The sequence below is a fragment of the Nelumbo lutea genome, chromosome 5, assembly GCF_056320005.1.
Source record: "Nelumbo lutea isolate HS-2025 chromosome 5, American lotus-T2T, whole genome shotgun sequence".
NCBI lineage: Eukaryota > Viridiplantae > Streptophyta > Magnoliopsida > Proteales > Nelumbonaceae > Nelumbo > Nelumbo lutea.
The window spans coordinates 58,379,688-58,404,513 of record NC_142688.1 but is presented as its reverse complement, the minus strand read 5'-3'; the positions used below and the strand labels follow the sequence as shown (position 1 = coordinate 58,404,513).

The 24,826-nt window shown below is 38.0% G+C and overlaps 1 protein-coding gene across 1 annotated transcript in view; it reads right to left on the bottom strand.

Moving 5' to 3' along the window:
- Positions 1–1,299: 1,299 nt before the first annotated feature.
- The window catches only part of LOC148852608 (protein transport protein SEC24 A-like), a 48,669-nt gene continuing 25,142 nt past the window's right edge, over positions 1,300–24,826 (bottom strand). The window contains exons 11-14 of the mRNA XM_088945641.1: positions 11,198–11,520; positions 10,916–11,110; positions 1,874–2,114; positions 1,300–1,735 (exon numbers count right to left, since the gene is read on the bottom strand). Of these exons, the coding sequence (XP_088801767.1) occupies positions 1,881–2,114; positions 10,916–11,110; positions 11,198–11,520 (752 nt within the window). The 3' untranslated portion in view covers positions 1,300–1,735; positions 1,874–1,880. The remainder of the gene's footprint in view (positions 1,736–1,873; positions 2,115–10,915; positions 11,111–11,197; positions 11,521–24,826) is intronic.

Below are 24,826 nucleotides of genomic sequence, written 5' to 3'. Positions count from 1 at the left end.
ATCAGCTGATTTACCCCAATTTTTGATCAAGCGTGGTTATTGGGGTATAACCAAACCGACCATGTTCCGATCTGGACTGGTTTTCTAAACATTGGCTTTATCCAGAATTTAGCCAAAATGTCAAATCAAGTTGAGGAAATGGGTAATAAACCCTGTTCTCTTATTTTGGTAATTACTTATCCAGGAAAATGCACTTTCCTGGGTAAATATTTCCCAGGTAACATTTACCCAAGTGCATTTAACCATGTTCTTTTATATCTCAAGTAAATAAAATAATGACCATTTTATTGATTTATTCATAAAAAGCCGTTATTAAAAAGGACAATTTTGTCTCATCCAAGTGTTGACAACTTTCCTCCAGGTGGGACTGGGAGATGGGTATCATTTACCCGATATCCAGGGAAATAAATTTTTCCATGAGCTTAACACAAATCTGAAAAAAGAATATGGGTTTCTTGGTCAATGGAACCAAAATCTCATTGACCAATTTCTCCCCTCCCAAAATCCAAATAACGAACAGGAAAACCTCTCCCATTGATCTGACAAAAGAGAAAGAGAAAGCTGTCCTAAGTGATCCACGTTCCAAAACCTCTCCCATCCATTTTTCATGAGATTCAAAGAGACACTCTCAAGAGAATAAGCACAAAGGTTTGAGTGCTTCATGATCTCTAAAACCTCTCCTAAATCCAAAATCTCGTGACATTAAAATACCCGAGGAGATGAAGAGGAAACAAGGGAATTTTAGATGAAGATAGTATGAATGGCCTTGAAAATTTTGGTTTCAACAAACCCCAATATCATAATGTCCACCTTCAATGAGGGCTCAACAGCTTATTCTTGTAGATATTATCGCATCCACCACCCCACCTCTAGCATAGCTTGCTTTTGTAGACTTCCCACCCAAACCCATCACTACCATCTAAATGGTCCTGCTACCACAGCCTCCAAGATTTCGGGAGGGAGCGATTGACTTATCTATTGAGGAGGTAAAAGAGAAATGCCAATGTTTGAGTGACTTACCCATTTCTCCTCCACGAAAAAGCAAAAGAAAAAAAAATAAAGGGAAGGGAAAGCCGTTTTCTTGTTTCTCTAGAGTCCTTTATAGATGGGGGTAAAAGTATCAGATGCATCAAGAAAAACCTAGTTGTATTACTTCACTGTGCCTGCACACCATAAAGATGGTTGCCTAACATATGATAATAATAATTTAATATGATGATCTTACTGACCAATCAGTTGAACAATTAAATCATCGGAACCCATTAGAACCCAAAAAGTTAAAACCATTAAATCAGGAGCTGATAAGAAAAATAATTCTATTGTCATTGATGGTTTTAAACTTTTTTAACAAGTCTTTAAAAGAATACAATAAATATTCCAAATTAAAGCCTTTTTTTCCAGTGTAAACTTTTAACACAAAAATCAAGAAGTTAATTTTACATGCTGGTTTAAATCATTGTGAGAAAACAAAGAAAAAAAAGGAAAAAACGAAATATTGCTGGTGAACTTGCTTCCTTGTACCCAGCAACCTCCACATCTAAAACTGGAAACCTCTAAAGAACCTCTTCCCGGACACTAAGGGCAAGGAAATGTACATTCAAGGACAACCTCAAATATAACCTCCCTATCATGCCAGTTTTTTTCTCACATGTCTTCCGTGATAACATATATCTTTTTGAAAACATTTTCCGGTACCATGACATCTTTTCCTTCTCTCAATAGAATATTTAGTTGCCTGAGAAAAGTGCTTGTTATAATCCTTCATAGACTGAATATAAATCATTGATCAAATTTTCTTTTTTCTATTGCATGTATAAAACAAGACCTATTTACAAACCATGAATGAAATCATTAAATTTAAAATTCAGTGTACCTCCATATCATGCACTTTGCTGAATTTGCCGATGTATTTGCAGCATCCAATCAACATACCCACAGGTTCCACAATTCTGGTCTTCCAAAAGGTTTGCAAACAGCAAGAAAGCTTCTCTTAGCTGCTCCCCTTGTCTTAAAAGCTGGGGCAGCTGATAATAGGAAGGGTTGCTTGCCCTAAATCTCTTTAGTATTGCCATTAACTTTCTTGACATCTCATTATCTAGCTCACAAAGGCTAACCTGAATTGCAAAAACAAAAAGAACAAAACTGTGTTGTAGAAGCTCAAGTATCTCAAAGGCACTAAAAAAGACAAGCCAAAAGGGGAATATAGAAGCAAAAGAGAGAAAATGATTCAGGCACGAAAGCTAAGCAAAAGAGAGAAAACAATTATTATTGGATGATCCCGTTACAATTTCTGAGGGAAATGCCCTACTCACTGACAACATCAAATAAGTAAATAAAAGGAATATTTGAGAGGCATTAAACAACTAAATAAGCCATCAAGACATGTTATCAAGAGACAATATGAGTCATAAAAGATCAAAACAGCTTGCGAAGATGTTTACATTTTACAAGATAAAAATGATTCTGAACCTATTTTATCAGTAACCAGATCAAACTTTATTAAATGCAACATGATGAGATGTATACAATCCACTAGCTCCTCAAGAGAGAAGTAGCCGGATCCAAATCTATCATTGGAAAGCATAGTACAACATAGAGTTCCATTGAAGTACATTAGTTATCCCAAGTGCCCACCATAATTACATTATTCTGGTGTAGAACCCCCCCCCCCCCCCACAACAAAATTACATCTTTTCTTGATTTTTTTATTCTATGTCATTTTTGAAACAACCAATGAGATGCACTTTCCCAGAACCTAAATAATCTCTTCTTCTAAAACTTCTCCTAAATTACCTCCTCTCTATCCCCCACTTTCTCCAAAATTATCTCTAATTCCTATTTATCTTCTAAATTATCTTTAGTTCCTATTTATCTCCAAAATTATCTCTAATTTATAGAGAGTTTCTCTATATTATCTCTAATTCCTATTTATCCTCTCCCCTACTTTTTATCTATATCTATCTAAATAAATTTGGATTAAAAAATTTAAGAATTATTTAAATATTCTAACAAAATTATATAATAACTTTAAAATATTTATTAAAAACACAAACAATAATTTTGTATTTTTACAAAATATATCACGAAATTATGTACTAACAATCAAAATTATGTTTTTCCGAATTATCAATTTAAATGTTTCTCAAATATTTAATAATATGTAATAGCTTTAAATAATTTATAGATTATTTAAGTATTTAACATAACTAGATTTTAAATAGTTAAAATAACGGAATCATGAAATAAATTAAAAAGTCAAAGTAGAAAAATAATTATAACATAATATTGAAATTATTAATAATTTAATATATTACAAAATTAATAATGAAATTATGTGATAATAGTATAAATTATGATTTTATGGATAATTAAATTCAATAAATAATTAATATCTTAAAATTTAAATATTTTACTATTAATTAAGTATTTAAATAACTAAATATTTAACATAACTAGATTTTTATTAGTTAAAATAAAGAAATTATGTAATAAATTTAAAAAAATCTGAAAATTAGAAATATAATTCTAACATAATATTGAAATAAATAATAATTTAATATTTTTACATAATATTGTAAATAACTAATTTCACTTATATCAAATAATAATTCGAGAAAATAACTTTCAAAAAAATAATATTTATTAATAATAATTTTAAACTCTTAATCTGTATTTATTATATAATTATATATACTAAAATTAATATTTATTGTATTTCAGTAATTATCTATTGTTTTTGTGATAAATGTATTTTCAATGATTATGTATAAATTTATTTTGTTTTGTTATTTAACAGAAAACTTTCAATAACTATTGGAGAATAAACTACTACTATTGAATTTCATTTATTGTACTTATTGTATTAATTGCATTTTTGTTATAACTTATTGCCTAATTAATATTTATTAGAGATTATACTATTTATTGACTAAATTAATATATTTTTAGTACTTATTGTATTTTTGTAATTATTGTATTTTTTCATTATCAATATATTTTCAATAATTGTGTATTTTCACTATAAATTTTCAATAATTATTGGAGATTAAACTATTGTTATTTATCGGAGATAAGACTACTAATTTAGCTAAAATTATGAGTGTTTATGAGTTGGTTCGGTCCGGTTGTAGGCTATTTGGACAACCAAATTGACCTAGTCAGGTTGAGGAGTTGGTCAACTGAAACCGAGTGACCTTTTGTGAAAACCAACCCACTCAAGTTGTATTGGTTTGGGTCAGTTTTCACCAAAGGTCAGTTGGTTCAATAGATTTAAACTTAAAAGTTAAATTTAATTTTAAAAATCACAATACAATTAATAAAAAATAAATTAAAAAATTAGATTTATGAAACAAAACATTTTAGACTAAGAAATATGAGAAGTTTCTCTCACTTTTTCATAATAAATATATATGGTTATGTCGTTTGATTTTGGTCATTTTACAAATGGCCAAAGTGAAACTGATCCAAATTGGTTGAATTGGGAATTTTTTGAACCAAAGCTGACAAAAAATACTAGAAAACCGACCAATGCGGGTCGAGTTGATCGGGTTGCTCGGTTTCATAAGTTTGATGAATAAACCTAACTAAAATTAATTATTGTTATTTTTGTATTATAAAAAAATTATTGAAAGTAGTATATAAAATATGAATAATTATTAATTATTTAAAAAGTTAAAAATATAAAACAATTATATTTGTCATTAGGCCCATGATTTTTTATTCCAAAAATACCCTTAACACTTTTTTATACAGAAAACAAAATTGGCCAAATATAGCCAATAAAGCGGTTGCCTGTGTCTTATTAAGGGCAAAAATGCTATTTTTATTTCTATTTTCTTTTGATTAAATTTATTTAAATGAACATTAGGGTCAACACTATCATTTTCCACTATCATCTAATAGAAGATTGATTAAATCCGTTGCAAATTATAAGTGGTGTTTTAGTAAAATGCTAACTATAGGGATGATTTTAGTAAATGCATGATACTATAAGGGCATTTGAGTAAATGACCCTTTCTATTATTTATCTGGTATAGACCCCCTCCCCCAACAAAATTACATTACTTGTAAAATTAGAATTACTGAAGTGAATAAGATGCTAAACAGGTTGAAGAAAAAGGTGTTAGGTGGAAAGGTATGGAAGAGGTAGGCTTATTATGGCTAATTAAACTATTTATTAAGATAATGAAGACAAAGATGGTGCTAGATGAATGGAGAAAAACACTATGGTGCCTACATTTAAAAACATGTGCCATACAAAGCTATAAGAATAATTTTGGGATTAAACTCATAATTGAGCAAAGGTTATGGCTTGTATCAGAAAGGGTTAAGAAATTTAAGGGACCATGAATCAGAAAGGGCAACCTTCTTGTTACAAATTCTTGATTCAGTTGCCCTGGATTTCTCTAAATCAGATGGCCGGATTTCGATTCCACATCCCAAAGGTCGTTTTTCTTGTGCCTCCTTTTTTTCTTTCTTGTGTTCAGACCCAAACTGTCTTCCTTGCCCTGCTGATGAAATCTGGTCTAAACCTATTCCTCCCAAGGTTGGGGCTTTGTGTTGCGAAGTTTTCCATGGGAAAATAAACACTCTGGATGTTTTGCAAAAAAGAAGATCCTTTATGTGCCTGTCCCGGTGTCCCCCAACCGGTGTACCATGTGTAAAGCAAATGGAGAAAACTGCTACCAACTTCTGATATCCTGCCTGTTTGTTGATAGTCTCTGGGAAAAGATTTTTGAGCTTCTTGGTCAAAGGTGGAGCTTGCCTACTCAGGATTAGAAGTCTCTTTGAACCAACGACTTTCAGTTGGCCAAATAGAAGGGGTAAAATTCTGTGGAGATGTACCAGGACTGCATTGATTTGGACGGTGTGGGAGGAAAGGAATGGCAGTGTTCAATGATAATGAAAGAAAAAAGGAAGCAGTTCTGGATTGCATCTTATATAGAGCTTTAATGTGGGCCTAGTCTCTAAAGTTATTTTCTGATTTCTCCTTTGATGATATGTGGAGAAATTTGGAAGCTGTAGCTAGTAGTTCTGCTACAAGGAGTAAACCTGTTGTGGGCTGGAAACCACCGGATGAAGGATTTATCAAATGGAACTTTGGTGGCTACAGCCTAGGGAACCTAAGCCGGCTGGTATAGGGGGAGTTTTTAGAAACTATGGTCATATTATTGCTATGTTCTCAGGTTCAGTTGGAGTACGGGACTCGGTTTTTGCAGAGTTCCAAGCTGTCCTGCAAGGAGTAAAGTTTCCTAGAGATTTTAAATTATGATAGATTGTTAAGTGAAGGTGACTCATAAACTGGTAATAGGGTGGTTTAAGTGGCTGGTCAGAGATATGACAATTTCAGTCCAATGGGAAAGGAGGTCAGCTAACGGGATAGCTGATTTCTTTGCAAAACAGGGGGTGCATAAGTCTGAATTATTCTGGACTCAGTTGTAATCTGGTTATATGGCAAGGGCTGTATCTCGTGCCTCTGCTGGTTGTACTCTGTGATACTTAACTATGTTCTAATAAAGCTAATATCATTTATCAAAAAAAAAAAAAAGAAAAAAGAAAATTGATAATTGGTAACATCTGGCTATATTTTCCACCTTTTCTACTATTGGCTTATTAGGTGAGTTATCCAGTTATTGTTCTTCTCCTCTCCTATTCAGTTGAGAGCATGTTATCACGGACCTAGACTCCTCTAGCGTCTCGTGCAGCACTTGGGCAGCAGTCCGTCGCTCCGCAAGTCATCCTTCCCCACATAGAGTACTCCAAGTAGCTTACCAACTCGTCCCTCACACTAAGGCGCACACTTAGGCAACAAAGGCACAGTGCACACAAGGAAAGAGAGACAGAGAACTCAAAGGAACTCCTTGTATTGCTCAAGAGAGGAATACAACACTTGTTTGCTTGGTGAATGCAAATAAGGGAGGGGGTCCCCTTTTATAGGCACTTTCACCTCCTTAAAGGATTTCTCTAGAACATGAATGTTCTAGACTTGCTTCTAGACTCCTTCTAGACTTAACTTTGTTCCCTTAAGTACATGAATGCTCTAGAATAGTTCTAGAAGTATGTACAAGTATGTACAAGGTTTAAGGATGTTCATGAGGCTTTTAGAATGCTTCTGGAATCTCCTTGAACTCTCTTGAAGTGTCTTGGGGCTTCTGAAAGCTTCTAGAGTGTTCGTGAAACCTCTCTTCCATCAGTCCTTCCCACAGTAGGGTCGAGTCACATAGCCTCATTCTTGGCACCTCGTGACATCCTCCCCCACTTAATTTGGCGACGTCCTCATTGCTTCTTCATTATGGTAGTGATGAATCAAGTGTTTGAAGTGCCAAAGATCTTCTGTGCAATCCCAACTCACTTTGTTTGGAAAGTCTTTCCACTTGATGAAGTATTCCTTGTAGGGTGGCACGCCACACCTTCTCATTGTCCGATCTGTTAGGATGCACTTTTCTTCTTTGTCAAACGATGTGACCACAATCGTGGGTGCCCTCTATGAGTCACTTAGGCTAGGTCCTCCATGTCTTTGTGATATGGTTTGAGGTAGCTCACATGGAAAACAAGATGTATCATTAGCCAGGAGGGTAGTTGGACTTGGTATGACACCTTGCCCACCCTCTTGACAATGGGGAATGGCCCTTCATATCTCCGACCAACCCCTTGTGCACCTTCCTTAGGAACTTGAACTGTTGAAGGAGTAGCTTGGCAAGCAAGTCCCCAATGTTGAATTCCACGTGCCACCTCTTTTGGTCAGCCCACTTTTTCATCTTTTTGGTGGCTTTGGCCAAGTAGGCTTGAGCCAAGTCTGCCTGTTCCTCCCAACTCTAGGCAGCACAATAGGCTTCTGGATTCTTTCTTGTATAGCCAACCACAAGCGCTATCGGTTATTGTCCTATGGCAAGTTTAAAGGGGCTTTGGTTGGTTAACTCATGCTTCTGTAAGTTAGAACTGGGCTACCTCCAACCTCTTAGTCCAATCCGTTGGTTGGCACTCACATAATGTTCATGAAAGCTGGGAGAAGCACAACTCCGATCCTAAGAGTTTGAACCTACTTTGTCTGACCATCTGTCTGAGGGTGAAAGTTGGTGGAGAAGCACAACTCCGATCCTAAGAGTTTGAACAACTCTGTGCGGAACTTGCCTATGAACCTGGGGTCCCAATCACTAATGATGCTCTTAGGTACAACCCAGTATTTCACTATGTTCTTCATGAATAAGCATGCAACCTCTTTTGTTGTGCAATTGGTCGGGGCAGCTATGAATGTGGCATACTTGGAAAATTTGTCCAGATATGCCTTGTGTGCTAATAAGTGGGCACCCTTCTGACTTTGGAAAGGCTGAGATGAAGTCCATGGAGACACTCTCCCATGGGCACTTAGGTGTGGGTAAAGGTTCCAACAAACTACGTAGTGCCTATTGCTCCACCTTGTCCTATTAGCACACAAGGCATATCTGAACATAGGCCTCTACATCATCTGTCATGTGAGGCCAATAATAAGCTGCTTCAACCAAGGCTAAGGTGTGGCGCTGGCTTGGATGCTCAGCCCATGGAGTGTCATAACACTTTCGTAATATCTCCTTCCGTAGATTACCCCACTTGGGCACACAGGACCTATTCCCCTTAGTATAAAGTAATCCATCTTGCACCAAAAATCGCCTTGTCTTGCCTTCTTGGGCTGCCTTGATCAGCTCTTTGGATAGCACATCTTGCTCCAACCTTTCTCGTATGTGATCTAGGATATGGTTCTTTGAACCACTCATGGCCACTAATCTTTGTAATGGGGCCAACTCGGACCTAGATTCCTCTAGCGTCTCGTGCAGCACCTGGGTAGCGGTCCGTCGCTCCCAAGTCAGCCTTCCCCACTTAGAGCACTCTCCTGGTTCTTTAGACCAAGTAGCTTACCAACTCGTCCCTCACACTAAGGCACACACTTAAGCAACAAAGGCATAATGCACACAAGGAAAGAGAGATAGAGAACTCAAAGGAACTCCTTGTATTGCTCAAGAGAGGAATACGACACTTGTTTGCTTGGTGAATGCAAATGAGGGAGGGGATCCCCTTTTATAGACACTTCCACCTCCTTAAAGGATTTCTCTAGAGCATGAATGTTCTAGACTTGCTTCTAGACTCCTCCTTCTAGACTTATCTTAGTTCCCTTAGGTACATGAATGCTCTAGAATAGTTCTAGAAGTATGTACAAGATTCAAGGGTGTTCATGTGGCTATTAGAATGCTTTTGAAATCTCCTTGAACTCTCTTGAAGTGTCTTGGGGCTTCTGAAAGTTTCTAGAGTGTTCTTGAAACCTCTCTTCCATCAGCCCTTCCCACATTAGGGTCGAGTCACAGCCTCAACCTTGGCACTCGTGACAATATGCCGATGCAAATTGGACTAGTTTTCTTGACACCCGTGGGTCTACTTTTGGGTGGTGTGCCTTTATGGGTGATTCACTCATCCCTTGGAAGTGTAAGAAACAACAAACAGTCCCCAAGTCTTCCATTGAAGCAGAGTATAGGGCAATATCTTTGTTTGCAATGAGATTATTTGGTTACAATCTCTCTTTATGGATCTTGGTATTTAGCTTCCTACTCCTATTCCTCTTTATGCAAACAATACGAGAGCTATCAAGATTGCATCTAACCCTCTCTTCCATTTGAGGACCAAGCACATCGAGATTGACAGCCACTTTATACGAGATCTTTACATTGTTGGGTCTATATCGCTTCCTCATGTAGCCTCGGACATGCAAATTGCTGATATCTTCACCACCAAGGCTATGGCTAGAGTTCGGCACCTCTTTCTTATAGGCAAATTGATGCTTATGTCTATGCATTAGTTTGAGGGGGGGAGTGTGGAGATTCTGTGACTTGATGTATCTTATTAGTATAGTCCCTATTGTATATTACATTATTTGTATTCTTTATTCTTTTCTCTCTTTCAGCCCTACATGAGCATTCTTGTAATTGTACATATCTTTTAATATATAAGAGACTCTTTGAGGTGCGGGTCGACCATTCTAGACATCTCTAAGATTATTCTTGTTCTCATCCTTTTGGCCAAGAGTGTTACACCTCTAAGATTATTCTTGTTCTCTTCTTTTTGGCCAAGAGTGTTACATCTCTAAGATTATTCTTGTTCTCTTCTTTTTGGCCAAGAGCATTGACATGAATATGTTCTTGAAATACCATGAACCTCTACAATTTTGCTTTAGACAATACACTATTAATCTTGAATTCCCTTCCACCATCAAAGAGCTAATCTTGAGAGATCTTGCCAATAGCAGCCCTTGAGACACCACAAACAGTTATGCCTTTATGGAGCTTCCATGACCTATAGGTCCTGGGTACATGCCTAAATTTTATTCACGGGAAATCTCTAAAAATCCCTCAAATATCTGGTGGCCCTCGGTTGCCCAAACTGCAGTCATCAAAATTTAGTTTATTTAGGTTAGCAGTAGGTGAATGCTATTAGCAAGCAAGAAACCAAAGTTCTAGCCGAAGAAGAGGAAGCTATTGTCAGGCAAATCTCATTTTCCACAAATCAGGTAGAGCCTAGGTGAAAAGAAAAAAGATGCACCAATTTATAGTGATATAAATTAAAAAAAAATGGTATTTGTTTTGTAAAACAAGAATTTGTTGACAGGGATGTCCCTTTGTTTATAAAATGGGATATGTGCAAATCAACACCTAAAAAGTAAAGAGTTAAGTTTCATTTCTTGTTTATATTCAATGAGGGGAGAGTCCAGCATGTTGGGGACCACAAGATTCATTCCTAACCATTAGCATAGATAATGAATATGATAAGAATTCAATAACTTCTGATAAATATGATATAAAAAGGTTAAAAACAACTTACTTAAATCACTAATGATATGATTTGAACTCAATAACTTTGAAGCACTATAGCTCACAGAAATCAAAAAGCATACCTTGGATAGGTCAGGAAAAGTAGACAAGTCCACACCAAGTAAATTAACAGCAATATCAGATGAAAGCATTTTTCCAAACCACATAATAAAGCGAAACCCATCATCATAAATATATAGACCTCTGGAATCTAAACTTTGCATGGTTAACGGTAATGATTTTAAAAATTTCCCAAAATCATCAATCTTTGCAGATGCCTGCACATATAAAACATAGTTATTATCTACAGAATTTAACATTTAACAGAATCACAAGAGAAAATAAAACAAGGTCAGATTCCTTACATTTTGGAGATATTCATCGATACGAATTAACCTGGGATAAAGAAGCTTCAATAGCCCTGAAATAGGTAGAGTCATCATAGTGTAACCAGCTGCACAGCGTTCATCAAGCTGAACATCAGCAAATCCCCCACGGAGAGGTATGGATTTGCATAGCACTAATCCATACAAAAGCAAGAATTGCAGTGATCCTGGGTATATCATCCTGCCACCCAAGCGATGCTGCACAGCATAGAGATTTCGATATTCTCTAAGGGCTTTCACAATCCTCTGCTGAATAGAGTTGCGGGCATCTTCCAGCTTATAAGACAAAGTTCTCTCAATTGCTGCAGATTTGATTAGTTCATATTAGAAGCTTAAAAATAAACTCAAGATCAAGTTATATATAATTACCAAAATGGGGGAAAATAATACCACAGGAGACTATATTACCTAGATACAGAAAGGAAATTACTAGACATAGTGTTGGATATGGAATTCACACTAAAAATTGAAGTATCTGACACAACACAGCACTGTTGTACAGGTATCCAGGAAACACGGATGGGAGATCAGGGAGATAGGAGATAGGAGCTCTTAGGAACAATCTAGAGAAGTCTTAATATGAAATGAGCTGTTGTAGCTTTTAAAAGGATTGCACTTTAGCTTCTCCATGCCAGTTAACGAGCTAGTAAATTCCTGGGTGAAGGAAGGGGTTATTAAAGCTAATCGATGTTCAGGGCCTGCCCCAGAGAGAACACTGTAGGATGACTTGCATGACAATTTTAGGTGGTTAAGCCGATGACTCAGTATAACTCCTTTTTTATAGCAAAGGGAATAAAGCACTAAAACATCAAGGTACAAAGATAGGTGATAAGTTATCACCAATAGGGATAGGAGGAAAATGAAACAACCACATCTCAACAAAGGGTTCTAAACCCTAATATCAAAATCATTCAACAAAATCCTCATCAAAGAGGCCAGCACCAACATTTGCATTCAAACAGCAGCAGCACCCTCATCAAGCTCTATCCTTGCTAGTTGCTACACCCAGGATCTCTATGCTGCACAGCATAGAGATTTAGTATCAGAAGCTACTATTTAACATCCCCCAATCTAATAGAATTTATCCAACCATCACCCTTGCTCAATTTAATTAATGACAAATCAATGTCTCTAGGTCAGTCTCTTTCTTCTAGATCCATGAACATTCATACACACTAAGGCTTTAGGTATTTGAAAAGTTTTTTTTTTTTTTTTTGCTTAGTTTAAAAGTTAAAAGTGTTAGACAGTGTATGCCCTTAGCTCCAATCAGAATGATGTACCTTATGACATTTAATGTAAATGAATAAAGTACATATTTGATTCATGTTATTGTGGTGTGTTTCTGTGTAATACCCTTAAACTAGACACATATGAGACTCATGTTAGTTTAGAATGTTCACAACCGTTGGATAGATCTGGGGAGATTTATCCTGCCAAGGCTGACACTGATGTGCCGCCAAGTTGGTTGGGGTGGCTTGTCTCAGCTACCAGGGTGAGACCTGAGGTACATGCAGTGTGGGTTTTCTTGAAACCCTGAGCCGGACCAGAATTCTAGTATTGCCCTGGACCTTGGAGATTGATGGGAAAAATTGGAATGTTACACCTGACCCCTAGACTCGATTATGATACTGCACTAGGTGTCGGATTGGGCTGTTTTTGATGTGCCGATCAGTGAGATCCTTAGAGGGGGGTCAAAACCTGGGTATGTTGGGACAGTCCGAGAATTCATCTGAGTGGGTGATCATTGTGACAGGATCAACCCCTTTGTTAGACAAAGGTAATGATCGGGGATGCAGTCTCTCTGATGGAAACCAAAGCTGCCGGTAGCCGATTTCAACCGTTGAAATTTGTTTTGCAAAATATATTTATATAAAAATATACATATATATTATGGTTTCAAAATGTTTGCAAAAGATTTTAATTCCCAGGATCCATGTTAGTAGAGAGTGTAGCACTATTCCTTGCAGCCGAGGGGGGGTCCTCTCTTGTTGGGCAGTGTTTGATCATTATGGGCTAAGAGGTTAAGTGTAAGACCATTGAGAGTAATACCTGATGGGCTAATCTTGCATCTGCCCACAGTCCTTGGGTTTTTATAAAGTGGCTTGACCCAAGGACCACTTAGTGTAAGTGTTGGGCCTATTAAGAGCCCATGGTGATGGGCTCAAGGTTCATTATCTCTTATAGTGGATTCAACCAGGCCTTGTAATAGAGGTTGGGCTGAACCCATGTGGCTGATGTGTAAATCAATGTTTGGGTCCCACACCATACAAGGAAACCCAACTGGGCAACAATTTGGAGGCTGAATGAGCACATAGACTTAATGGGCCTAAAGCCCAATTCGAACTGGTTCGAATTAGAAAACTCCTAATAAAATTAGAAGGGCTGATCTTTATCTGCAGATAAGATAAGGGATTATCCTTATCTTTTAAAGAGAATTCAGATCCAAATACAAGATTTGGATTAGGAAACTCCTAATGGGATTAGGAGGACCTTTCTTTAAGGCTATAAATAGAGGAGGAGGGTGAACCCCAATTCACCCCAAGCTGATTACAGATCCAAGAGAGAAGACAACTCCAGTAAGACTGACGCCATCTTTTGCTCTTGCCTCCCTCTATTGTTGCTACCATTGCCAGTTTGTTCTCCACCTGTAGAAGCAATCAAGAAGTGTTCTTGATATCAATTTTTGGTGAAAAACTGATCTGAAGTCATGCTCACTCACCCTCCATCGAATTCTTGCTGAAGAGTTCGGTTCTTGCTGAAGAACCACCTACTGATTCTGCTCCACCCTACGCTGTATCATCTTCAGTGGGAGCAGTCTTTGGCGTTTTCCTTGGGCGTGAACACCTTCGTTGGGAGTTACTGCTACTCTGTATCAGGTATATCCCTCTCCTACCTTTTGGTTTCAGATCTAGTCCGGTTTAGGTTTAAGATTGATCATTGAAAATGCAGATTTTCTAAAATAGGGAATGTGATTCCCACATGGGAGAGAGAAATTTTTGAAATTTCGCCCTACCTACCTGCAGGGTTCGGCTATCCATATGATGGATCATCCCTTCAAAAAGACCATTATTAATGTAACAACAATAAAAAGATAGTTTATAAGTTAATAAACCGTTACAAAGTTGTGAACACACACAAAAAATAAAAAATAAAACAAAAATGACAAATTAGAAAAAAAACACACAGGTGAAGATGCATACCTGGCTTCGAGTGAGGCACATGCCATGAAATGCACCTGCCTGTCTGCCTAGATGCACCTCCTAAAATCTCTTTATATCTCTGCTTTTTCCTTAAAAAATTCTTCTATTGGGGAATCTCTTTTTCATTTGCTATAAAAAAAGGCTCTAGAGATTCCCTTTAGACAAAAAGCATTATGGTTATGGCATGTGGAAAGAGAGGGTTTGAGGGAAAGTCCTCGTTTCAGAGTGTGTGTGTGTGGGGGGGGAGAATATCTCATCTCGTTCAAGGATGTTGTAGTTCAAAGAAGCTGGCAGGAATATGAGAGTTACAGCTTCAAAAAAGGTGAAAGGACATTCTGGATAGAAACCTCTGCAAAGGAGGTCGATGACAGGAAAAGGTTTTTGGGAGAATGTCTAGTAGGCAGATACACCAAAGAAACTCCTCCATTGGAGTTGGTGGAAAGGTGGTCAGATGGTCGGAGGCAGAATGGAATCCATTGGGGGGACTGAAGATAAAGAAGTTGATTCGAGGGCTTTTCCTTTTCATTTTTTCTTGTGAAGATGAGGCTAAGCGTATACTTGAAAAGAAGGATTACTGGGCAGAAAACCATTCTGCTGGATTGGTGGAGGGCTTACAATAGGCTGCTATACTAATGAACCCACAGCCAAGATGGAAAGGGAGGATAATGTTTGGATCCAAATCTTTGGTCTCCTGTTTGTAGTTGTGCTGCCAGGAGTAATAGAAGCTATCGGAGATTACTGTGGTGGTTTATGCAAACGGATGACTCAGTTTCAGAGTTGCCACATGCGAGTGGGTGAGAATCTAGGTGCAGTGGAAACGGATCATTCTGGCAACAGTTGGTATAGCAGTGAGGGTATTATATATAGTCACAAACTCACAATCTGGCCCGAACTCATTGCTGCAGCTTGTCCTCTTTTGTTGAGGTTAAAGAATGCCAAGACAACCACAAGGGAAGAGATTATAAAAAGTTATGAAGTAGGAGAAATGGATGAGTTTACAAATGGGTTGGCAGCATTGAAAAGTAAACTGGAGAGTTTGCAAAAGGAAGCTAAACTGCAGGGGACGAACCTGCCAAAATCTACAGTTGCAGATATTTCAGAGAGAATTCCAACAGGCTGATTGAGGAAGATGAATGACAGCTGTCAGATCTTAACAGGGATAAAAAAGGGATCAGTTGATGGTCATCTGATTGCAAAGGTGGTCTTACTTGATCAAATAGATGAGTCTGTAACTCAAGTTTCAAATTCAAAGAGGGCTGATACATGGCAGGGTTCTATACAACAGTTAAAAAGTTAATAAAGGAGTGTCTGGCAGAGGTGGGGGAGTCTGCGGTGCGTGTCGTTGGGCCTAGTTGCCAAGAATGACCAGACGTGGGTATACTCGAGAAAAAGAGTCAGGAGGAATCGGAGGGTCAACCAGAAAAACCAGACCCAAACTGGTGAAGACCCTAAAAAATATTAGACCATCTAACCTACCCGAGCAAAGAAGGCATAACCCAGTACTCAGGGGGATCAAGTTTGAGGAGAAAGAAAGAAGAAGATTGGCAGTGGAGATCTAAAGCAGCAGTAATGGAGGTGAAAGGCAAGGTGATAGTAGAGGATGATGCAAGTTCCTCGGGAATCTCATGTCTAGCAGGTTTGTATGGTAGACCAGAGTTTAAGGGCAGTCCCAGTCAACCATCTGCAAAGGGAGATGATGTTCTGGTTGAAAGGAGAGAGGTAGGAACACCAACAACAGCAAATATTCCAAGGTCTCCACTCTCCACGGTGACGACATGACACCACTATAGGTTGTGCACTTGAGCTTCCTGAGAACCAGGTGGAAGACAGGCACTTGGTGGAGGCTGTTCCTATGGAAGATGCGGAGATTCAGGTTGGTGAACAGTTAGGGGAGGAAATCCAGGGGCCATAGGCAGATAGCATGCCCACAGAAACAAAAAAAGGGGGTAGACCCTCTTCCAACCAGACAAGAAACAGAGGTGATGTTGCATTGGGTGTTGTCCAAGTAGTATGTAACTTAAGTTGGTGAGTTTTGGGGGGTTTCCTTCGAAGGCTTACAAGAAGAAATGAATAGACTACTTATGGCCATGGAGCAAAGAACCCTAGAAGAGCAAGGAAAAGAAAATGTTCATGTGAAGAGGAACCTCAGGAACACAAGTAGGGAGATCTTGAGACTCGTGTGGGATCTAAATGACAATGCAAGAAGAGCAGAGGCAGGGGGAGGGAAAGAAGGAAGGGGTGATAAGCACAAACTTGGTTAACATGAAGATAGTTTTGTGAATGTCAGTGGTCTGTGCTCAGGTAGGAGGAGGGTGGTGATTTGCTCAACAATGGAAAAAAAAAGCCAGATGTTTTACTGTTACAAGAGACAATTACAAGGAGTTGGTGCCACTCTGCGTGGAGGCCATAGGTACAGCAGGGGGAATTCTGATTATCTAGAACACAGAATCCAAACAAGTTTCAGATCAGTGGGTTGGAAGGTTCTCGGTTTCTATCGAAGCCACTTGGAGGGGTGGATTTAGAAGCATCGTAACAAGTGTCCGTGGGCATAATGATGAGGCAAGTTGAGCACTTTTTGGATAAATTGAAACAGTGGTGAGAATCCTTTCAAATGGAAGCAAAAAAAAAAAAAGGTTTATGATAGGATAGATTATCAAAAAGAAACAAAATGGAGGCAAAGGGCTTGTATTAATTGGTTGAGAGCTGGAGGCAAAAACACAGCATTTTTTCACCAAATGGAAAATGCTAGAAAGAGAGTGCATTCAATCAAAAGTTTACTGATGGAAGAACAAAGAGTGGATAAAGATTCCATTAAAGCACATATTAAGAACTTCTACAAAGACCCTTTCACAGAAGGCCTTGTCTGGATGGCCTACAGTTTGCAAGTTCATCTGAAGAGCAGAAAGAAGAGCTTGACAAACCTTTCACTCAAGAAGTGTGGGAAATGGTGTCCAGCTTAGAAGGAGATAAAGCCCCCAGGCATGATGGCTTCACAATTCTCTTCTACAAAAAGGCTTAGGGTTTTGTGAAGGAAGATATGATGAAGGCTTTAGAAGAGAATTTCATAAAAAGGCCACACTGGAACGCGCCCTCAATTTTTATTCCAAAGGTCAGGGATGCATCATAACTAATGATTATAAGCCAATAAGTCTGATGAGCAGCTTCTACAAAATCTTAGCAAAATTATTGGCCAATCAAAAAGGAAGGTCATTGCTCATATCACCTCCCCCTTTGAAGGAGCCTTTTTTCCAAATAGACAATTACTGGATGAAATTTTAATTGCTAATGAGCTTATTGATTTTAGGCTAAAGAGAAGGGTGGAAGGGCTGCTTTGCAAAGTCAACCTGGAAAAGGCTTATGATCATGTTTGTTGGACTTTTCTGGACTACATTCTACCATAGTTGTCAAGGCGCCCTTTGAGGCTCACCTCGCCTAATCGCCTAGCAGTTTTGTACTATGTATTGTAAAATACTTTTTTATTCTTTATTTTTTGACATTATAATTATAAAATAGGCACTATTAAACTAAAATACTCATTTTATGTGTTTATATACTAATTTGTTTTTATTATTTTCTTATTTGTTAGGATTTAATCAATACAAACATTGCTAAATGCTGTATTGAACCCTCAAAGACTTTAAAACATGAACCAATAAGGAAGAACTTCAAATTTTGTCTACTACTACTACCACTGCTACTACTACTACTTGTTCTTTTCTTCTTTTTCTATAACAAAAATAAGGGTTCAGACCCTATATTTTTTTAATTTTCTTTTCCTTCTTTTTTTTTGCTTCTCATGAATATGTTGATTTTCTATACTTTAACAAGAACTCTATACTTTTATTATGAAAATTATGAATAATTATTAAGGAAATATGGCTATAGTACCTAGGGAACTACCCTAGGATCTATATTTTCTATATAAAAAAGTCCATCACCTAGGCGCCCGCTTAGGCGCCCCCCCTGACGCCCAGACTCGCCTTGGCGCCTTGAAAACTATGCATTCTACAAAAAAATGAATTTTGGCAGGAAATGGAGGAATTGGATGAGGGTCTGTGTCTCAACTGTAGAACTTTCCATTTTGGAAAATGGAGTTTCTTCAGGGTTCTTTGAAAGCTCCAGGGGACTCAGACAAGGGGACCCATTATCCCCTCTGCTCTTCATTTGTGTAAGTAAAGTGCTAGCTCTGTTGATAAAAAGGGCAGTGGATGGGGGTGTCTAACAAGGTTTCAAGGTGATAGAGAAATGTACTTTGGTGGCTTTATTGCAATATGTCGATGACACACTCTTCCATTTTGGAAAATGGAGTTTCTTCAGGGTGTCTTTGAAAGCTCCAGGGGACTCAGAGACAAGGGGACTCGTTATCTCCTCTGCTCTTCATTTGTGTAATTGAAGCGCTAGCTTTGTTGATAAAAAGGGCAGTGGATGGGGTGTCTAACAAGGTTTCAAGGTGAGAGAGCAAGATACTTCGGTGGCTTTATTGCAATATGTTGATGACACACTCTTCTTCCTCCCAGCAGATCTAAACCAGTTACAGCACCTCAAGGAGGTTTTAATCTGGTTTGAAGTAGTCTCCAGACTGAAAGTGAATTTAAGTAAAAGTGAACCAATCCCAGTAGGAATTGTGCAGAATACAAGTGAATTGGCAGGAATCCTTGGATGTAAAGTGGGTAAACTTCCTACCACTTACTTGGGTCTCCCTTTAGGGGCGAAGGTACAACTAAGAACATTTAGGACCTAGTTTTAGAAAGGTTGTCCAGGAAAATTGCCACCACCTGGAAATGCAAATACCTCTTAGCCAGGGCCAGAAAAGCTCTTTTGAAGAGTACCCTTTCACAATTACCAACCTTTTACCTATATCCTTTACAAGCAGAAATAGCAGAGAAGTTGGAAAAAGTACAAAGTGATTTTCTGTGGAAAGGTTGGCAGGAGAAAAGTAAAATTCATTTGGTTCAGTGGGAACAAATTTGTTTTCCTGAATCTAAAGGGCACTTAGGGGTCAAGAAGATGAAGGAAATAAATGCGGCTCTAATTGCTAGGTGGTTTTGGAGATTCAGCTCTCATCCTCAGATTCTTTGGAGACAGATAATTGCAGAGGAATTTGGAGTCAGGAACTTCAACTGGGACCCAGGTACTGTGGAGGGTCCTTATGGTTGCTCAATCTAGAGAGGCTTTGAAAAATTTTATTCAAGGAATCAAGCTGAAAGTGGGGGAAGAAGATCAAACTCTGGAAAGATGGACAGGTTTCCTTCTTTGTATTTACTAGCAAAGAACAGAGAAGCAAGAGTTATTGATTATTATGAGATCCTTGAAGGGGTACCTGCCTGGAGTCCAGAGGTCCAAGACATTTATTCTTGCATTGTACAGAGGTCCAAGATCTACTTACTCTTGTAGTCTGCTGAATATCTCTTGGTGCATGCCAGAGAGTTTATTAGAATATTTATTCTCTTGGAAAGTGAGGCTTAAATGAGAAGGGTAGAAAACTATGGAGCACTATTCCAGCTGCAGTGTCTTGGTGCATTTGGAAGGAGAGGAGCCAGAGAATATTTCAGAATAGAAGCAGATCAATGGAGAACCAAATTAGGAAGATTTTGAGCACATCCATTCTTGGTTGGCTGTAATAGAGCAATTCAAAACCCATCAAAGTTATTTGGGTCCTGCCATTTTGTTTTTGTAAGGCTGGCAGGACAGGAGCTAACAGGATACTTTTTTGTAAAGATTTGCTGTGCATGTCATACTTGTACATGATCTTTTTGAATGAATACAAAAATCAGTACTTAAACCTTTTCTTCAAAAAAAGAAAAGAACAATTATGGCACTGAGTGATCCAAAACATTCAGCATTCATGGAGCAAATTCTAATGGATGTATGTGGGTTTAAATGAGAGATCTAACCTCTTGTCCTTGGAAAGCCATTGTGGAAGGGTTACAAGTTTTTTCTTAATCACATCAGATATGAACTATGTTTGGCGCTGGCATAGCAACCAATGTCTAAAAGATTGTTTTCCTGACCTTTTCTTGCTATTTCTTGCTTTAAATCTGATAACATCTTTATTTCCCCAATCAACCCTGGTCTAAATTGGGATCCCCTTTCACCTTTTCTGTTCACCCTAATAGATGATGTTTTTAGCGAACTAATATCCAAGGCTGATAGGGAGGAGAAGATTAGAGGTTGGAGGGTAGGTAGAGATAACATTCCAGTTACCCACCTTTAGTTTGCATATGACAATATTTTTATTTTTATTTTTTATTTTTTGTGAAGGAGATCTTAGAATGGTGTATGAATTAAAGGAGTTTGTAAAGAAGTTTGAAATGGTTATCTCCACATGCTTCTAGGGAGGTGGAAAGTATTGCTAAGGATATAATTGCTGAGTTTAAATGGGTAAGGACTGCAAACGGGTTAGCTGATTCCCTTATTAAGCAAGGAGTTATAAGACAGCATTTATTTTGGGCTGCTAAGCAATATTGAATCTGGCATTTTAGGATGGCAGTCTTTCTTCTTTGTATCAACTTTAATCCTTAATCTTATAACAAATTTTCACTTTGCTAATAAAAAAAGTTTGCAATGGTGTCTAATTTGAAAATCAATCTTGAGATGATCTTTATTGCAGGGCTCAATTTGGTGGGGGAACTAGACTCTAGTGACTACCCTAGAGTGTTCCACCACCAGTCGGCCCTTGACTTACCCGGGTCTCCACCGAGGAGTAAATCCCAAAGAAAGTAGGTTTTGGCACCTAATCTTAGAGAGGTGTGCAAAGAGGTTGGCAGTTTGGAAAGCGAATTATATTTCACTAGGGGTAGAATCACGCTATTAAAATCCAAGGTTTAAAATGTCCATGTCGGTGGAAATGTTGGTCAACCAAATATAAGAAAGATGTCGGAAATATCATATGGAAATATTATAAAAATAATAAACATAGGCACATGTTTTTTAAATAATTATTTTGTTCTAAATCATTAAACAAAGCTAAGAAAGGAAGGTTATAGACAAAAGAATGTGTTTTGAAGTTGTCCTGTAAACCTTAAGATTTAGAGCTTTGTGATAGAATGAGTCAAAGAAAATTTTAAACTCATAGAAAATGTATATTGCTGTAATAGATCAACCAAATAATATAATACACAACAAAAACTAATAATTAACTTCATGTTTGAAATGAATATTGTGTTAGGTCAAAGTAATCATGCAAGTTAGGCGGGCAATAACATTGTTACTCCACATATCTACAATATTGTCACCAACTTATGTTATTATACCTTCTCTTGTACTCTACAAAGTGTTGGTAGTGTTCATTGGGGAATATGTTGATTCCGGTAAAATTTCATGTCACTATCCATGGAAGTGAAAATGGAAATATGTTGTTGAAACTACTTCTTGTACTCCACATAGTACCAGTAGTTTTCATTGGGGAATATGCCAATTCTGGTAAAATTTATGTCAGTTTTTGGGTAGTTTTCATTAGGGAAATTTTAAACCATGATAAAATCTATGCTTGCAAATTTTCCAGTTTATTACCTTTCAGTTTTCAGGGTTCCACAAAAGGAGGCAAAAAAGAAAAAGTTATGAGAGATTTCTTGTGGGAGGTTTGGTTACCATGGTTTGGGGGTGGCCAATGTAGAAAAGAAGAATGTAGCTTTGTCGGGGAAATGGCTATGGAGGTGGCCGTAAGAGAAGGAAAGACTTTGGTACAAAGTGGTGGCCATCATTCATGGTAGGTTGGGTAATGGTTGGGATGCAGATGTATCTTATCAAGCTACTTTGACATCACTATTGAAGGTTATTAATGGAATTCGCCATCATTTTCTCAGTTTTATCATGTATATGTTTGGTCTGGGGACTTTGTACATTTCTAGGAGGATGTTTGGGTTGGGGTGCTCCTTTGAAAGACCTTTTCCTTGTACTTGATGTCTGTACAAAAATGATTTGGTCTTGAAATTTATTTTTCCTCCTCTACTTCCTAAGGGTCATAATTGGTCTATTACGGATTCTTGATAATGTGTTTGGACCCCTCTAAACCAAATAAACACATTTAGATCCCCTCATCCAAAGTTTTTTTTTTCTTGTGCCTCCTTGTTTAAGTCTCTGTGTACCTCTATTCCTCTTGTTTCTTTTCCATTCAAAGAGGTATGGTTTAAACCAAGGTTTTAAAAACCGACCTCAAGATGGAACCGTTTTGGCCACTAGTTTCTGAGCCAACAGTTCGACCATTCAGGCTGAACTGTTCGGATGGTTTGAAGAATTGAACCCTTAGATTGCAATATTAGGGTAAAATGTATTACATATATATGTATCATAGTCTTTTTTGAGAAAAGAGAGGGAGTTGGTTGTTGGCTGAGAAAGGAAGGAAGAAAGGAAAGGAAAGGAAATGAAAGAAAGAAAGAAAGAAAGAAAGAAAAGGAAAGAAGGAAGGAGGGAAGAAGAAGAAGAGGTAATGCTCATCGGCAACGGCCGCAATCACGATGATGGCAGCGACAAACGACGGCAAGGACGATGACAATCTGAGATCTCTCTCTCTTTTTCTCTTTAATCTCATATCTGATCTCTCTCTTTCTCTCTTTAATCTCATATCTGATCTCTCTCTCTCTCTCTCTCTCTCTCAGTGATCTCAGATCTGAGATCTCATCTCAGTCCCTCCCCCTTCTCTGTTTCTCATCTTTTCTCTCTTCAATCCTGCCAGAAAAAAAAAAAATAAATAAATTTTTATTAAAATGTGAACCACCATCTGGGTTGAACGGTTCAGCGGTTCAACCATCCGGGTCAGCAATTCTCTGACCAAATCAACATTTTTTTTTCAAAAAAGCAGTTTAGACTAAAACCGGACCCAGAGATATGACTGGTTCTTGGGTCAAATGGTTCGACCATCCAGTCTAGTCCGGTTTTCAAAATATGGTTTAAACCCATTCCACATAAAGTTTAAAATTTTGTTGGGAAGGAGATCATGGGAAGATTAGCATAATGGGTAATACTACAAAAAAGAATACCCTTTCTTTGTACTCCCCCTAACTGGTACATTCATTGTAAATCCAATTGTGAGAGTTGTTGCCACCTACTAACCTCCTTTCGTTGTTGATATTTGGGATTGGTTTTTCTTTTTCTTCGAGTGTAGGTGGAATCAACCAATAGAAGTAAATATGCTATTTGATCCTTCTACTTTTTCTTGGCCTAAGAGAAGGGGGATAATCATGTGGAGGTGTGTGAGGGCTGGCTTTGTATTAGACAATTTGGGAAGAGAGAAAATGCAAGAATTTTGACAGAAAAGGAGAGAAGCAAAGAAGAGATAAGAGATTGTGTGATGGCCAAGGTGATACATTGGATTAGAACCTTGGACAAGTTCTTGCAGTTCTCATTCAATGATAATATGAAGAAACTGGAAGGTAGTGGCTAGTAGATCCTCTAAGAAGGAAAAGGTGCAGCAGGCTTGGCAACCCCTTCTTGATGGATTTGCCAAGCTGAATTTTGCTGGAAGCAGTCAAGGTAACCTAGGCCCCTTTGGAATAGGAGGGGTGTTGAGAAACACAGGACATGTTGCTTTGTTCTTAGGATCAATGGGAATGGGAGATTTGACTAGAGCTGAATTACTTGCTGTACTACAAGGAGTCAAAATTGCAAGTGATTTGAATTTTGAATATTTTTTTGATCAATAACACAGTTCATTAATTATCAACAATTAGAATTACAAAAAGGAAGACAAACTTTCTTATCTTCCAACTTCAACTTAAGCCCCAAGAAATGAACAAGAGAGAAAGAGAAAAGGAAAAAGGAAAAAGGAAAAAAACCAGATTTAAATTACAACTGTGCCCAGAACATTGACTCCCTATCCACCCCTTGTTTAGCTAACCCATCAGCAAAAGAATTAGCTGATCCTTTTACCCAACTGATTTTAACTTCCATTTCTCGAACCAGCCATATGAATTTCCTTCTCATATTGCTATATTTCCATAAACCACTACCGTCTTTCTTCAGCCACCATACCACCACCTCCAAGTCCCCTTCAATTATGAGTTTTCTGAGATTCATCTCCCTAGCTTTCTGGACTCTTTCCAAGACTGCATGGATCTCAACTCTAAGGGAGTCACCCACTCCAATGGGACCTGAGAACATGGCAAAAACAACCCCTTTCTCATCCCCAAAAACACTCCCAATCCCTGATTGTCCAGGGTCCCCTTTGCTACTTCCATCAAAGTTTAGTTTTATGAAGCTTGCAGGTGGGGGAGTCCAAGACAGACTCATTACTGATTTAGTCTGGGTACAGCTAGCAATCTCACCCCACTTCCTCAGCATGTCATCCACTCTAAGGGTTTCATCCACTGTACAGCCCTTATATAGATCAGGGCCCTTAGATCTTCAGCACTTCTTTCTTCTTCAGAGAAGATTCTGAAGTTTTTTTCTTCCCATAAAGACCAGCAGACTG